Source organism: Suricata suricatta, chromosome 8 (assembly GCF_006229205.1).
Source record: "Suricata suricatta isolate VVHF042 chromosome 8, meerkat_22Aug2017_6uvM2_HiC, whole genome shotgun sequence".
Lineage (NCBI taxonomy): Eukaryota > Metazoa > Chordata > Mammalia > Carnivora > Herpestidae > Suricata > Suricata suricatta.
In genome coordinates this window covers 106,643,433-106,661,351 of record NC_043707.1, presented here as the reverse complement: position 1 = coordinate 106,661,351, position 17,919 = coordinate 106,643,433, and the positions used below count along the sequence as shown (strand labels likewise).

Here is a 17,919-nt window from a genome sequence, read left to right as displayed (position 1 = left end):
CAAGTGAATTACAGTGTATGATTCTTTAAGAAAAGTGATTTTAGGGGCATCTGGGTAGCTCATCAGTTAAGCATCAGACTTCAGCTTAGGTCATGATGCACAATTTAGGAGTTCGAACCCTGCATCAGGCTCTGTGCTGAAAGCTCAGAGTCTGGAGCCTGCTGCTTCAGATTCTGTGTCTCCCTCTCTCTACCCCTTCCCCTCTCATACTCTCTCTCAATAAATAAACATTCAAAACATTTTTTAAAACATTTTAAAGTAAATCCAACTTTACATTGCACAGGACATCTTGAAGTATATTAGATTGTGAAATATTTTGAAGGAAGATCACATTAATAGCTGCTCAGAAAACATTTAAATGTAAGAACTAAATGTGCAAGTCCCTCAAGGTAAAACAAAACACTAAAAAACTTAGTCAATTCTATAACAGTTTGGTGGTGATCTAGGAACACCGCTAATAAACTAAGTTATAAATAATACAAGGAAAACAAAAATCAACATACTTTATTAGTACATTATTTTTAAAACAGTGTCATTACCCAGCAAATAAGTATTTTTACAATTATCTATTTACAGAGACTGTCTGGACCTGTTAAGTCCAAACACAGATTGTCTTGACATGTTTCTGCTACCGCAATACAAAATGCCTCCCCTCACAGTGCCATTTTAGGCACAAGGCAATGATGAGAACTAAATTATAGTAGTATTTTTAAAGTTTCTTTTGAATCAGAATGCAGATTTTTCCTTAACTAGAAATATTAAAGGCACATGAGTTAGAACTTAAATAATTTACAAATGATCTTGATACTTTATTCTTGACATTTTATAGATCTCAATCAAGCATCTATGACCCTTCAGACTTTTAGGACACCCCAAAGAAAGGGACATAGATCTTTGTCTGCACTTCATAAGCTTTTCTTAATATATGCACATAGTTAAGTTATGAAAGAAAGTACCCTTGTGGGCCAATCCAAATATTTTGGATATGAATGCTTCCTGAATCTTTAATGCTTACCAAAGATTTTCTATCTAAATTAGCTGTTGCCTGTTAACAGTACACTGAAGAACTTTAGTAAAGAAAAGGGGAAATCAGGGATATACAAATCAAATCCTGGAATTAACAGGTAAACCTAAATGTATGCAAGACCTATAATGTATATGGTTCCAAACAACTAGTAGAAATAAATAAAATGATGATCATGTACACACATAATATTCCTTTCAGAACTGGATGGAGAAAAATTCTTTAGAATGTTTCTCGGGAAAAATGAAAAGTTTTGAGAAGCAGCTTTGGGTCAGAGTCCCTTCAACTTAAAAATATCTATTAAAAGCTTCATAGGTACCTACAATTCTACTTTCTTCAAGCCAGGCAGTAGGCTTTGTACTAAGTTCATACTTAGACTTGCCCAAGTACAAATAAGCTTTACAAAGCTTGACAGTGTAATAAAATTCCCTCTTCCCAAGCCAAACTGATAACTACTTAGAAAATAGGAAAGAAATTTAACACTTCCCACTAGGCTCTGTTACCCATTATATCATCCAATTTCTCTAACAGACTCTCACTTAAGAACCTCCTAGTTAAAAAAAAAAAAAAAAGAACCTCCTAGTAATTCTTCACTCACATTTTCAGCATTAAGACAAAAAACAGAAGTGAACAAAAGCTTTTTTAATCCTGTTAACAATAGGCAAAAATGTATATAAACATCTATACAGATAGCTAGATATTTCCCACATGTCCCTCCCAGTGTATCTGCTGCTAATAAAAAGTCAGGGGCTAGTGAAAACTCCTGGCATCAAATTAAAGTAGGGAGTTGTTTCATTGACTTTTCTCTGTAGGTTCAACTATGGACATGGAAAATTGTGCTGTAGACTGAATCATAAATGTACAGACATCTTTAAACTGTCTCACTAATATTCTTACATCACCCAAGGGTCATGTTACAATTTGGCTTGCCCTGGAGAAGCAGCTAAAGGGGCTATCAGTCAAGAAGATTCTAGCAAATCATTTTTACAATTAGGACTCTTCCCTTAGGGGAGAATTCTAGAGCATAAACAGCATTTCTATTGGTAAGCCTCACTAATTTGTGTGAGTTCTTTATTAATTTAGGATATATTCCATATCTCTCCTCAAATTCTTAGAAAAATCATTCTTTAGTCATCTACCTACCAAATACAAGGAAAACTCAACAGAATCACCAAATACATGTGTGATTTGCAAAGAGTCAGATCCTACATTTTCAAAATGTTTCTTGTGCTCCCTTATGCTTTATATTTCATAGTACAGCAACACCTCCTTCACAACGACTGGTGATCATGTTACTGATTTCTGTCCATGTATCTGAATGAGGGTTATAAACTTCAACAGAGTCCAAGGTACCTGGGGCCAAGAAATCATGGCTGGAAGATCGACCTCCAGAAACATACAGAAGCCCATTAACTGCCACAACACACATGCCTGCTCTAGGCACTTTCATCGAGGCAACTTCAACCCACTTTTCCTGGTTTAGAGAAAAAAAAAAAAGGCAGAATCATAAAATGGTAATAGAGAAAACTGTTGAGAAGTCAGATACTCTAGTTCTTTTAACATATTTAAATTTCAAACTCACAATCCAGTCTATAAATAAACTTTGAGTAGGTGTAGAAAAGTAACAAGTTTAGAGGAAAACAAATGAAAAATATGTCTGTGATTAATTATAAGTGATGATCAGGAGAAAATCTAGAAATCAAATACAAGCAGGCATTCTGTAAAATTAGTTCTATTAAATGTAAGTAGGTAATGCACACACACACACACACACAACACAAACCCACAAAGCTCCAAGGAGAAAAAACCTTCTCTATACAGAAGGACTTTTATTTATTTATTTTCTTTTTTTTTAATGTTTTTATTCATTTTTTTCCATAATATTTTATTGTCAAATTGTTTTCCATACAACACCCAGTGCTCTTCCCCTTAAGTGCCCTCCACCATCACCACCACCTCTCTTCCCCCCTCCCCCTCCCCCCCAACCCTCGTTCATTCTCAGCATTCAATAGTCTCTCAAGTTCTGCATCCCTCTCTCTCCCCAACTCTCTCTCCCTCCTCCGCTCCCCCTGGTTCTCCATTAGGTCTCTCTTGTTTTCCTGCTAGACCTATGAGTGCAAACATATGGTTTCTGTCCCAGAAGGACTTTTAATATGCTAATGACTTTATTTATCTCCAAGAGAATGACATTGCTATCAACACTTGCCCAGTCTTGGAATCCTTTTTTTCAAAGACCATCTAGTGGAGTTAATACTTTGCAAAATATATTTTCAGAAAGAGTATACATTGGAAGTCAGAAACTATAGCTTACTTTGGTGAGAATGATCTTTCCAGATTAAAAGGCTATTTTAAAAAATAAGAATATTTCAAGTGGTGTTGGGAAAAGTGGACTATATGCCAAAGAATAAAACTGGACCACTTTCTTACACCAAACACAAAAATAAGCTCAAAATGGATCAAGGACCTAACTATGAAACCTGAAACCATAAGAATCCTAGAAGAGAGCACACACAGCAATTTCTCTGACATCAGCTGTAGCAACACTTTTCTGGCTAGGTCTCCTGCGGCAAGACAAAATAAGTAAAAATAAATATAAACTGTTGGGACTACATCAAAATAAAAAGCTGTTTTCTGCTGCACAGTGAAGAAAACAATCAACAAAACGAAAAGATCACCTACTGAATGGAAGAAGATACTTGCAAATGATATGTGATAAAGAGTTAATATCCAAAATATATAAAGTACTGTCACAACTCAATCATCAACTATAATAATAATCATCATCCAATTAAAAAATGGACAGAAGACATAAACAGACATTTCACCAAAAAAGACATCCAGATGGCCAACAGACACATGAGAAGATGCTCAACATCACTCATCATCAGGGAAATGCAAATCAAAACTACAATGAGCTACACCTCACCACTACACCTCACCACTGTCAGAATGGCTAAAATCAAAATACAAGATGGGGCACCTGGCTGGTTCAGTTGGTTGAGCATGTGACTCTTGATCTGGAGTCATGAGTTGGAGCCCAACTTTGGGCATGTAGATTACTTAAAAAAGTAAAAATACAACACAGGAAACAAAGTGTTAGTAAAGATGTGGAAAAAAATGAAACCTTCATGCATTGTTGGTGGGAATGCAAACTGGTACGCCCACTGGAGAAAACAGTATGGAGGTTCCTCAGAATGTTAAAAAGTACTGCCTACAATCCAGTAATGGCTCTACTGGGCATATACCCAAAAAGTACAAAAACACTAAATCTTTTTTTTTTTTATTTTTAATGGTTTATTTATTTTTGACACAGAGACAGACAGAGCATGAGAGGGGGAGGGGCAGAGAGAGAAGGACACAGAACCGGAAGCAGGCTCCAGGCTCTGAGCTAGCTGTCAGCACAGAGCCTGACACAGGGCTTGAACCCATGAATGTGAGATCTGACCTGAGCTGAAGTCGGAGGCATACGACTGAGCCACCTAGGCGCCCAGAAAAACACTAATTCAAAGGGACACATGCACCCCTATGTTTACTGCAGCATTATTTACATAGGCAACTTACAGAAGCAGCCTCAGTGTCCATCAATAGAGGAATGGATAAAGAATAGTATATAAATACAGTGGAATATTATACACCCATAAAAATGAAATCTCCCCTATAAAAATGCTCTTTGACAAGAATAAAGGAATCATGGGGCTCATCTCCCAATGTTGATGTTTCATTTTTATCAGTGTATGAGAACTATAGTTTGCTTTTTATCCTGAGTAACCTCAAAATAAACTCTATAGGAACTGACACATGCTTTGCATTATCTTTAAGATTTGGATCTATAATATAGGTCTTTTTTTTTTATGTTTTATTTGTTTTTGAGACAGAGAGAGACAAGATCATGAGCAGGGAGGGGCAGAAAGAGAGGGAGACACAGAATTGAAAGCAGGCTCCAGGCTCTGAGCTGTCAGCACAGAGCCCAATGCGGGGCTCAAACCACGAATGTGAGATCATGACCTGAGCCGAAGTCGGAGGCTTATCCAACTAAGCCACTCAGGCGCCCCTATAATATAGGTCTTAGTAGATAGTAAATAACAGTAACATTTCAGATTTATGCATGAAAAACCAAGGTAACTTACTACTGATAAACACTTACTTTGGAACAAAAATCTATTCATTTCCAGGCATAAAGAAAAAAATAGCAACAGAAAGTGCCCTCAGAAAGTTCATTTTCTAGACTGCCTAATAAGATGTCACAGAAAGTCAAAGGAATGTGAACTATCACCAAAGTCTGAAATTTGTTAGAAATAAGAATCCAAATCATGGTTTATAATAAGACAATTCTATTCTTGCCACTTTTATTTAACATGGTACTAGACGTTTTAGCCATGGCAATTAGTAAAGAAAATGAAATCAAAGGCATTGAGAGTGGAAAGGAAAAAGTAAAATGATCTCTATTTATAGGAGACATGATCTCACATTGAGAAAATTTTAAGAAATCCACAAAAAAGGGGAGCTTGTGTGGCTCAGTCACTTAAGCATCCAACTTCAGCTCAGGTCATGAGCTTGTGAGTTTGAGCCCCACGTCAGGCTCTGTGCTGACATCTAAGAGCCTGGAGCCTGCTTTGGATTTTGTGTCTCCCTCTCTCTCTCTGCCCCTCCTCCACTCACACTCTCTCTCTCTCTCTCTCTCTCTCTCTCTCTCTCTCTCTCTCTCTCTCAAATAAATAATAAAACATTCAAGGGGGCGCCTGGGTGGCTCAGTCGATTAAGTTTCTGACTTCAGCTCAGGTCATGATCTTGCAGTCAGTGAGTTTGAGCCCCACATCGGGCTCTTTGCTGACAGCTCAGAGCCTTGAGCTTCTTCAGATTCTGTCTCCCTCTCTGACCGCCCCTGATCACACTGTCTCTCTCCTTCTTTCAAAAATGAATAAATGTTAAAAAAAATAGATTTAAAAAATAATAAAACATTAAAAAAACTTTTTAATTAAAAAACCCACAAAAAAACTATCAGAGTATCAGTGCTGCAAGGTTTCAGGATATAAGATCAACAGACAAAAATCAAATTTCTATACACTAGCAATGAAGAATCTGAACATGAAATTCAGAAAACAAGTTATAGGGGCGCCTGGGTGGCTCAGTCAGTTAAGAGTCTGACTTCGGCTCAGGTCATGATCTCACAGTTCATGGGTATGAGCCCCGCATCAGGCTCTGTGCCAACAGCTTGGAGCCTGGAGCCTTCGGATTCTGTGTCTCCCTCTCTTTCTCTGACCCACCCCTTAACACACTGTCCCTCTCTGTCTCTCAAAAATTAATAAAAAATGTTAAAAAATTAAAAAAAAGAAAAGTTATAAGTATCAAAAGGAATAAAATATTTAAGAATAAATTTATAAACAGAGTTCAAGGAACCGAAAATTGTAAGACATTGTTTAAAGAAGTTGAAGATGACTAAATAAACAGAAAAACATTGCATGTTGAAGATGAAAAGTCCTAATATTGTTAAGATAGCAACATTCCCCATATTGATCTCTAATTCAATGTAATCCCTATCAAAACCCAGCTAGCTTCTTGGTAAAAACTGACAAGCTGATGGGGCACTTGGCTGGCTCAGCTGGAAGAACATGTGACTCTTGATCTTGGGGTTGTGAGTTTGAGCCCCACATTGGGTATAGAGATTATTTCAAAATAAAATCGTTAAAAAAACCCAAATTTCTGACAGGCTAATTCTAAAGTTCATATGGAATTAAAGAGACCCAAAATAGCCAAACCCATTTTTTTTTTTTTACTTATTAAGTTTATTTATTTATTTTGAGAGAGAGAGCGTGAATGGGTAGGGGAGGGAAAGAGAGAGAGAGAATCTCAAAGAATCCCAAGTAGGCTTTGCACTGTCAGTGTGGAGCCCGATGTGGGGCTTGAACCCACAAACTGTGAAATCATGACTTGAGCCAAAGCTGGATGCTTAACTGACTAAACCATCCAGGTGTCCCCTAAACCCCTTTTTAAAAAGACGTACAAAATTGAAGAACTCACACTGTCCAATTTCAAAACTTGCTACAAAGCAAATAATGAAGACAGTGTGGTAGTGGCATCAGAATAGATATATATAGATAAGTGAATAGAACTAAGAGTCCAGAAATAAAACCCTCACTTCTTTTTTTTTAATTTTTTAAATTTTTTTTTTTGAGGGTCAGAAAAAGAGGGAGACACAGAATCCGAAACAGGCTCCAGACTCTGAGCTAGCTGTCAGCACAAAGCCCGACACGGGGCTCAAACCCACGAACTGTGAGATCATGACCTGAGCCGAAGCCGGATGCTTAACTGACTGAGCCACCCAGGTGCCCCGAACCCTCACTTTCATGATCAACTGATTTTCTTTTTAATTAATTAATTAATTAATTTATTTTGCAACTGATTTTCAATAGAGGTGCCAAGACAGTCCAATGGGAAAGAATAGTCTTTTCAACAAATATTGCTGGGATGATGTAAGGTTAGCCACATACAAAACAATGAAGGTGGACCCCTACTTCACCCCATATACAAATATTAACTCAAAATGAATCAAAGACTTACATATAAGGGCTAAAACTATAAAACTCTTATAAAAAAACGTCTTCATGACATTGGATTAGGCAATGGTTTCTTAGTTATGACACCAAAAACATAAGTGACAAAAGAAAAAACATCAAAATCTAAAATATTTATGCTTTAAAAAAAAATTTTTTTTAATGTTTTATTTATTTTTGATACAGAGAGAGACAGAGTATGAGAGGGGGAGGGTCAGAGAGAGAGGGAGATACAGAACCGGAAGCAGGCTCCAGGCTCTGAGCTAGAGATCAGCACAGAGCCTGACGCAGAGCTCGAACCCACGAACGTGAGATCTGACCTGCGCCGAAGCCAGAGGCTTAACCGACTGAGCCACCCAGGCGCCCCTATGCTTTTTTTTAAGTAGGCCTCACACCCAAGCACAGAGCCCAACATGAAGCTTGAACTCACAATCCTGAGATCAAGACCTGAGCTGAGATCAAGAGTCAGATGCTTAACCAACTGAACCACCCAGGTGCCCCAAAAATGTGCTTCTAAGGATACCATACAGTGAAGAAAATCACTTTTTGGAATGGGGAGAAATTTTTGCAAGTGACACATCTGATAAAGGACTAGAATATATAAAGAACTCTTACAACTCAATAATAAGACAATCTATTTTAAAAACATTAAAACAATTTTTTTAAATATTTATTTTTGAGAGACAGAAAGAGACAGATCATGAGCAGGAGAGGGGCAGAGAGACAGGGACACACAGAATCAGAAGCAGGCTCCAGGCTCTGAGCTAGTTGTCAGCACAGAGCCTGATGCAGGGCTCAAACCCATGAACTGTAAGATCATGATCTGGGCCAAAGTCGGATGCTCAACCAACTGATTCACCCAGGTGCCCCCCCTTAAAAACATTTTTAATGTTTATTTATTTGAGAGAGAAAGAGAGAATGAGAACAAGCAGGGGAGGGGCAGAGTGAGGGTGACCTAAATTCCGAAGCAGACTCCAGGCCCTGAGCTATCAACACAGACAGTTGGGCTCAAACCCACAAACTGTGAGACCATGACCTAGGCAAAAGTCAGAATTACTAGATCATCCAGCAATTCCATACCTAGGCATGTATATACCCAAGAGAAATGAAAACATATGTCCATACAAAAACATGTACACAAATGTTCACAGCACCATTGTTTATATATAGACCCAAAAAGTTGGTGTGAATAATATCTCAATAAAGCTGTTAACAAAATTCTTTTTACTTAAGAAAGAGAAAAGAAAGAAAATTTAAATTTCTTTAGGTTTTAAAGGTTTTAATAACCATAAGTGATTTAGGAACCATAAAATTAAATTAATCCACATTTCCCAAAATATGTTCCCTGAAACACTTTATTCCAGAAATCCTCCACGAACATCCACAAACAAAAGCAAGGATTTGTGTGGGCAATAAAATTTGAGAGATTTAGCATAAAGATGCATAAAGTATATTATTGTACTAAATTGTGTAAAGAAACTTATTTAACTTTGTTTAACCCAACTTTCCCTAAATATAACTGATTAGGGGAACATGTGACCTAATTCCTACTAACAGTGCAAAAAATTAGAGACATCTGGGTGGCTCATTAAGTTGAGCGACTGACTCTCAATTTTGGCTCAGGTCATGATCTCACCATTTGTGAGATCAAACCCACATCAGGCTCTGCACTGACAGTGTGGAACCTGCTTGGGATTCCCTCCCTCCCTCTCTCTACCCTTTCCCCACTCACACTCGCTCTCTGTCTCTCCAGATAAACATTAAAAAATGCAAAAAATTAGCACTCTGTGGAAATTAATTTGGAAAAAGTTGCTCTAACCTATCATCCCACAGCATTAACACACCTTATTACTGCATTATTCCAGCACCTAATAAACTGTGATGTAATTGTTTGTCTATTTATTTCTCTATATTTCCCACTAAAACTTAGGCTCCTTAAAAACTGGGGCCTTGCATGTTTAGTTTTCTCTGTTTCCCCATGCACAGTGTTTGATCCATACTTACATAACTAAGAACTCTATATGTGTGAATGAATAAATGGACTAATGAACAAATGCATGATAGAACAGTGATTCAATGAAGAGAAAATCTTTCCCTATCTTCCTCTAATCTTCCCTTCCTATCATAATTGAGTCAGCCCAGTATCTGAGAGCAGGAAAGGACATTGGTGACCTCCTATGCACAGTGACAAGAAGGGTTATGTACAGAAGTGGCAGTTAGAGAAGAGAGTTGGACATAGTAGGGAGATTTATTTCATTTAATAAGTAAGTAAATTGAATGAACAAATAAGTAAATATACAGTTGACCCATTAATAGCAAGGAGGTTAGGAGGGTACCTACCCCCATGCAGTTGAAAATCCATGTAGAACTTTTGACTCCCCACAAACTTAACTACTACTAACTTAGTATTAGTAAATGTTATTAAGAAAATCATAAGGAAAAGAAGATACATTTACAGTACCATAGTGTATGCATTGTAAAACTCTACGTATAAGTGGAACTACACAGTTCAAAACAATGTTGTTCAAGGGTCAACTATAGGGAAAATAATAGGACCCAAGTTTTTAACTAACAGAGAAGGTATTTACAAACATAGAAATGGGTAAGGCCTGAAAGAATCTGAGATACTATACTGGAATTGGAGTTATCATTATGAAATCATGTAACAGAAATATTTACAAACTAAAATGTGTGAATACATGGATATAAATATATCTATTTCCTACCTCTGTTTACCGAGACCACCTAGAAGCAGCAATACCCCAGTAGTAATGAGCAGTCTGAGTGCCTAGACCTTGGTTTCTAAATACTATCCTTCCCTAAGACAAACTGGAACCTTCTTAGAGAAATGGCTGATTCCAAGGCTAGAGAAGAATAAGTACAAAATGAGCTTGAAATATTTTATTAGCTAGAAAGTAAAGAAATGCTCAATGAATGATGGGAACATATCAAAAGGACACAGGAAGGATTTCCACTTACAGCCATTATAGACTAATTGTTACCAAAGTTGTCCTCCGGCATAAAGACCTAGAAAACTGGACAAAACCTATGAAACAAGTTTTCAGACAACAGAAAATGAAAAATTGTGATCCCTCAGAAAAAGAAAAACAAGGTGTCCAGGCTTTCTGTCTGATGGGGCTTTCTGAATAGTAATACAGGGAAGGGGATTCCCAAGCACAACATGACAGTAATCTGATTTAGGAAATAGAGATCATAGTTTAGAGAGGTTGAAGCAGCAAAGATTTGCAAGCAAGGCTGCCAGAGGTCCCCTTCTGTCCTGAGTACTACTAATCTGTGCAATACATAAAGTGAGACTCTATGAAAACAGGCAAAGAACTAATAGGAGGATGTGACATAACAAGAAATATGTATTTGGTCTCTGGACCCAGTTCCTGACACAGAACTAAATCCTTTGGAATTTCCTGGATGACAGAAGTGTCTTTTGTTCTAATGAGGCAGCTCTTGGTAGACTCCTTAATAGCTTCAGAATAAGAGCTGGTTATCAGAAAGACCAAGCCAGAATTAGAAGCTCAGGACTTTTAGCTCTACCCACTATCATCTGGGTAGGGGAGAGGAGCTGGGGGTTGAATTAGTAATCAATTATGCCTACATGATGAAGCCTCCATAAAAATCCCTATACCATAGTGTTTGGAGAGCTTTCAGGTTGGTAAAGATATCCATGTATCACAAGGGTGTCATATCCCAAATTCTACAGACTCCTACACTCAAGACCCTTCTGGACCTTGCCATATATACCTCTTTATCTGGCTATTCATTTATATCCTTTATAATAAACCAGTAATAGTATGTAAATTGTTTCCCTGAGTTCTGTAAGCCATTAGAGCAAATTTTTGAACCTGAGGAGAGGATTATGAGAACCCCTGATTTATACCCAAATCAAACAAATGTAAAGAAGTCAGTGGTTAACCTGAGGTCTCACTACTTGAAATTGGTGTGTAAAGTGAGGGGCAGTCTTGCGAACCCTTAACCTATGGGGTTGTTAGGGTCAGAAATGAATTGACTTAAGGGTACCAGTTAGTGTCCATAAAGAATTGGAGAACCGTTTGATATGGAAAACCCACACATTTGGTGTCAAAAGTATCATGACAAAAACGGTTTTCCTTTATAGGAGTTTAAGCTGCACAATTCCCAGAGCTCCCAGAAGCTTAGATGACATCCTAGTTTTGGTGAGCCGAAATAAAGAAACCTTGCTGAGTAGCTGGGACATTGGCAGAGACTCAAGAAGAGTCATTCTTTAGTAGGAGGCCTACGGAAAAGACTACTCTAGACCTTCCTACAGGAAAGACTGCTCTAGACCTTCCTATAGGAAAGACTGCTCTAGACCTTCCCTACAAAGCTTAAAAACATTTTTCAAAAGAATCAATTTGATTTGCATATGATGTAACTGTTTATCAACAGTTAAAAGAAGAAAATAAAATCTAAACACTGAGCAATGTAACATTCACAGTGTCCACAACCCAATCAACAGTTACTAAAAATGTGGAAAAGCAGGAAGAATGTGACTCAAACCAGAAAGAAAAAATTTCAACAGACAGATCCAAAAGTGAGGATAAAAATGGAATTGGCAGACAAGGACTTTAAAACAGATGTTATAAGGGGCACCTGGGTGGCTCAGTCAGTTAAGCATCCAACTTTGGCTCAGGTCATGATCTCACGGTTCCGTGGGCTCTGTGCTGACAGCTCAGAACCTGGAGCCTGCTTCAGATTCTGTGTCTCCCTCTCTCTCTGACTGTCCCCTGCTCATGCTGTCTCTGTCTCTCAAATATAAATAAAAAACATTAAAAAAAAAAAACCCACCAGATGTTATAAATATGTTCATGGATCTAAAAAAATATGGACATGATGAGGAGAGAAATAGAAGACATTAAAAAAATAAAATATCTTTTAGAGCTAAAATATATAATATTTGAAGTGAAAAATTCCTTAAATGGAATTAGATACTGCATATTAGAAGTGAGTCAATGTAGATTAATAAACTTGAAAACCCAGCAAGAGAAACTATCTAAACTGAAACACAGAGAACAAAGTTTCAATTACACAGGATGAATAAGTTCTAGAAATCTAACAGATAGCATGATGACTATGTTGTATATTTGAAATTTGGTAAGAAAGCAGATCTTAAGTACTCTCACCACACACAAAAGAAGGAAAAGAGAAGCTGAAACTAATATAACACTGTATGTTAACAACACTAGAATTAAAAAAAAAAAATAGAATGACATACAGACTTCAGTGAAATGGGGAAAAAAAACCCTGTGATGTGATGAATATGCTAATCAGCTTGATTTGATAATCATTTCATAATGTATAAAAAACATCAAATTATAGGGGCGCCTGAGTGGCTCAGTCGTTTAAGTGTCCGACTTCAGCTCAGGTCATGATCTCACAGTTCATGGGTTCAAGCCCCCCGTTGGGCTCAGAGCATGGAGCCTCCTTCGGATTCTGTGTCTCCCTCTCTCTCTGCCCCTCCCCTGCTCACATTCTGTCTTCCTGTGTCTGGAAAATAAATAAATATTAAAAAAAATTTTTTTAACCCATAAAATTATACATCTTAAATCTACACACTTTTTATCAAGTATGTCTCAGTGAAGCTGTATAACAAAAAAAAAAAAAAACTGAAGCACAGAGAGAGAGAGAAAATGGGGGAAAAAATGAACAGACTCTCATGTTCTAAGTCTCATCAAAATGCCCTATGGGACCGGGACGTGTTATTGGAGGCTCAGAAAATCTAAGAATATCTTAGGAAATATGGCTGAAAACATTTAACTTGATCAAAGCTATAGTCCCACAAATTCAAGGAGTTCAGTGAATTCCAAGCAGGTTAAACACAAAACTCCAACAAGACACACCATAATCAAATTACTGGAAACTTATGATAAAGAGAAAATTGCAAAAGCCTCCAAAGAAAAAAAGACATGTCCAAAGGAACAAAGATAAGAATGACTACTTGACTTCCTATCAGAAACAGTGCAAGAAGATAATTAAACAACACCTTTTAGGGAATGGGGAAAAAAACCCACAAAATTCTGTGCTCAGTAAAATATCATTTGGGGTGCCTGGGTGGCTCAGTCAATTAAGCATCCGACGTCAGCTCAGGTCATGATCTCATGGCTTGTGAATTTAAGCCCTCTATCAGGGTCTGTGCTCACAGCTCAGAGCCTGGAGCCTGCTTCGGATCCTATGTCTCCCTCTCTCTCTGTCCCTCTGCTGCTCCTGCTCTGTCTCCCTCTTTCTCAAAAATAAATAAACATTAAGAAAATGTCCATTAGGAAAATTAACACTAAGAGAATCAACGCCAGCAGACCAACACTAAAAGAAATATTAAAGAGAAGTTTTTCGTGCTAAGAGAAAATGTTATGAGATAAACATTTAGTTCTATACGAAAGAATAAAACTAGGAATGGTAAATATATGCATAATTATAAAAGACTTTCACATTAAAATTTTATTTTAGATATAACTGTTTAAGCAAATATCACGAAAGGTACTGTGGGGTTTACAACAAATATAGAAGTAAAATGTATAACAAAAGCACAATGGAAAATGGGAAAATGAAAGTATATTTTTGTAAGTTTCTGATATTCAGAGTGAAGTGATTTGTGGTGTCAAACACACTCAAATTTTAAAAATATTTTTTTAGGGGCTCCTGGGTGGCTCAGTCAGTTAAGTGTCTAACTTGGGCTCAGGTCATGATCTTGTGGTTCACAAGTTCCAGACTCATGTCAAGCTCTGTAATGACAGCTCAGAGCCTAGAGCCTGCTTCAGATTCTGTGGCTCCCTCTCTCTACCCCTCCCCAGCTCACACTCTGTCTGTCTCTCTCTCCCTCAAAAGTAGATAAACATTTTTAAAAAACTTTAAAAAATGGGGCGCCTGGGTGGCTCAGTCGGTTAAGCCTCCGACTTCGGCTCAGGTCAGATCTCACGTTCGTGGGTTCGAGCCCCGCGTCACGCTCTGTGCTAACAGCTAGCTCAGAGCCTGGAGCTTGCTTCCGGTTCTGTGTCCTTCTCTCTCTGCCCCTTCCCCTCTCATGCTCTGTCTCTCTCTGTATCAAAAATAAAATAAAACATTAAAAAAAAATTAAAAAAAAGGACTTTAAAAAATGAAGTTGTTTAAATAAAATTTAAGAAAAGAAAAAGTGAATTGGTATGATATTATTTGAAGATAGCCTTAATACTATACATGTGTAGTATATATATATAAAATACATAATATAAATCCTACAATAACCACTAAGAAAAAGGTGAAGAGTTATAGTTAATTGGACAATAAAAGAGATCAAATGGAATATTAAAACAATACACATAAAGACAGAAAAGAGGGAGGGAAATGAAAGAAAGAATTGTACGATAGAAAAACAGCAAAACAGGAGTCTAGAAACCAATCATATCTGTAATTACATTACGTATAAATAGTAAAAACTCTAAAGACTTCATTTGAAAGTCAAGAGATTGTCAAACTGGATTAAAAAGAGACTACCCCTGGTTTACCTGGGTGACTCAGTCAATTAAGCATCTGACTCTTGGTTTTGGTTCAGGTCATGATCTCACAGTTTGGGTGTTTGAGTCCTGCAGTGGGTTCTGTGCTAACAGTAAGGAGCCTGCTTGGGATTTTCTCTCTCTCTCTCTCTCTCTCTCTCTCTCTCTCTCTCTCTCTCTCTGCCCCTCCCATTGCTCTCTCTCTAAGTAAATAAACTTAAAAAAAGAAAGAAAGACAGACTACAACTGTATGTTACCTTACCAGAGATGTAACTTTTGGCTACATGATTATATTAATATCAGACAAAGTGGACTTTAGAACAAAATATATTACCAAAAACAAATATTTTATGACTATGAAAGGATCAATTCATCAAGAAGACATAATAATCTCAACCTGTACATACGTAATAACAGAGATTCAAAATATGTGCAGGGAAGGGAAAATTCCTCCTTTACCCTTAAGGTCTTCCAGCAGGACTAAGAATTAAATTCACAGGAGACAGATTAACAACAGAAAAAAAGTTTTATTACTTGCACACAAAGGCCCAATAAAGTAATTGAGACCTAAAGAAGTGACAAAGACAGGTGATTTTTTTATATGTTTTAGAGAAAGACAATAATAAATCTGTGGGGGATTGACAGGACAAAGTAAAATTAACTCTTGGAGCTTCAATTAGTATAAAGAATTTTAAAGGGAATTTGGGTTCTGACAGTAAATTAGTTTGTTTTTTTTTAATTTTTGAGAGCAGAGAAAGAAAGAAAGAGAACAAGTTGGGGAAGGGCAGAGAGGTTGGGGGATAAGAGATTGAAAATAGGTTCTGCACTGACAGCCCCAAGTGGGGCTCAAACTCATGAATCGTGAGATCATAACCTGAGCCAAAGTCAGATGCTCAACTGACTGAGCTACCCAGGAGCCCCCTGATAGTAAATTAGTGAAAAAAACCATAAGAGTTGTTTATACAGCCTTCTTGGTTCTACATTTCCCATCTCTGATGATATCTCTTTATTTCCTGGTACAAGGAGGGTACCTATCAAATGAGATTGATTTCCTGCTTTCAGGGGGACAGCCCATTTCAGTCTGAATGTCCTTCTTGCAAAAGCTGTCTCTTAAGTAACTTTTATTTAAAATAATTAATATGCCAAAGTGGTAAATTTTAGGGCAGCCTGCCCTTGGATCTTATATTTCTGAGGTAAAACCTGACAGAAATGAAAGGAGACAGACATATCCATAATTACACTTGGAGATTTCAATGCTTCTTTCTTATTAATTGACAAAACAATTGGACAAGTTGAAAAGACTAGGGAACACTCGAACAACACTAACAAATTTGACCTTATTGACATTTATAGAAACTACACTTAACAGTAGAATGCAAATTCCTTTCGAGTAGACACGAAACATTTACCAAGACAGAAATCATACAAACTATGCTCTGTGATCACAATGGAATTAAATTAGAAATCAGTAACACAAAGATCTGGAAAACTGCCACATATTTGGAAATCAAATTACATACTTTTAACAACTCACTGATCAAAAAAGAAATTGCCAAGGAAATTAGAATATATTTCAAGATAAGTGCTAATTAAAATACAGCATATCAAAATGTGTGGGAGGCACTTAAAGCAGTGCTTGAAAATGATTTATAGTTTTAAACATTTACAATATAAAAAAAGAAAGTTCTAATATCAATCATTTAAGCTTCTACTTCAAGAATCTAGAAGAAAGTACAAATTAAACAAACAAAAGAAAAAAGTAGAAATAGAAATCAATGAAATAGAAGATGGGCAATCAATAGGAAAAAAAATCTATGATACCAAAGTTGGTTCTTTGAAAAGTAAAAAAAAAAACCAAAAAAACTACAGATGATCAAAATCATGAATGAAAAAATGCACATCACTACAGATCTTACAGACACTAAAAGAGAAACAGGATATTAAATACTGAGATCATCTACCATACCTCTTCAAAGGAGTATTTTTCTACAGTATGAAGAGCATCTTGTGTCTCATTCCACCCTCCAACAGAATAGATACAATCATTGAGTGCAGCCACTCCAAGATATGCTCTCCTGGTTCCCATTGGAGGAAGTGGAGACCAACGCTTAGAAAGTGGATCATACACTTCAAAAGAACGAAGCTCTATTCCTTCATTGCTGATGCCCCCAATTACATAAATTAAACCTGAAAACAGAAAAGAAAATGTTATAGAAAATAGAATATAAATAATTATAAAAAGTAAAAGTTGTGATTTATATCTGCTATGCTGATGCTATATTTAATATGGAGTTCACAATAGCCTTTTAAAAGAAAATTGACTTCTGTGTAGTATATCATAGTTCACAAGTAAGAATGTTACAGAGATTTAGGTATAAAGTGGCATTTAATTTTCAAATAACTTACAACGCTATAACAAAACAATCTGTCAGACAAGGTTTTCTCATCTTATTGTCTGCCTGATAATCTCAAGTTCCAGAACCACTGCTACCATAAACTAAAAAAGGGAGAGGGACTTTTTCCCCCTAAAAAAACTGCCAGGCACTTAAACTGGGAATGACTTGGCCTTGCTTGTGACAGCCTACCTGTTGCTCAAATGGACACAGAGAATTGAATTCAAATTAGAATAGTTATACGGCTAGATTAAGGTATCAGGATCAATCACTAGAGTACAACAGAATGTAATTCACAGTGAGTTCCTTATTAATTTGATTTGAAACTAATGGTCCTGACAATCTACAATTAGTTTTTTTAATATTTTATTGTCAAATTGTTTTCCATACAACACCCAGTGCTCTTCCCCTCAAGTGCCCTCCACCATCACCACCACCTCTCTTCCCCCCCCCCC

At 36.9% G+C, this 17,919-nt stretch overlaps 1 protein-coding gene across 7 annotated transcripts in view; it reads right to left on the bottom strand.

The window, feature by feature from the left end:
- Positions 1 to 488: 488 nt before the first annotated feature.
- IPP (intracisternal A particle-promoted polypeptide) overlaps positions 489 to 17,919 on the bottom strand; it is a 41,854-nt gene continuing 24,423 nt past the window's right edge. For all 7 annotated transcript variants that reach the window (XM_029949147.1, XM_029949148.1, XM_029949149.1 and 4 more), the window contains 2 exons: positions 17,038 to 17,258; positions 489 to 2,498 (listed from right to left, as the gene is read on the bottom strand). In XM_029949147.1, coding sequence (XP_029805007.1) covers positions 2,274 to 2,498; positions 17,038 to 17,258 — 446 coding nt within the window. In that variant the 3' untranslated portion in view covers positions 489 to 2,273. The remainder of the gene's footprint in view (positions 2,499 to 17,037; positions 17,259 to 17,919) is intronic.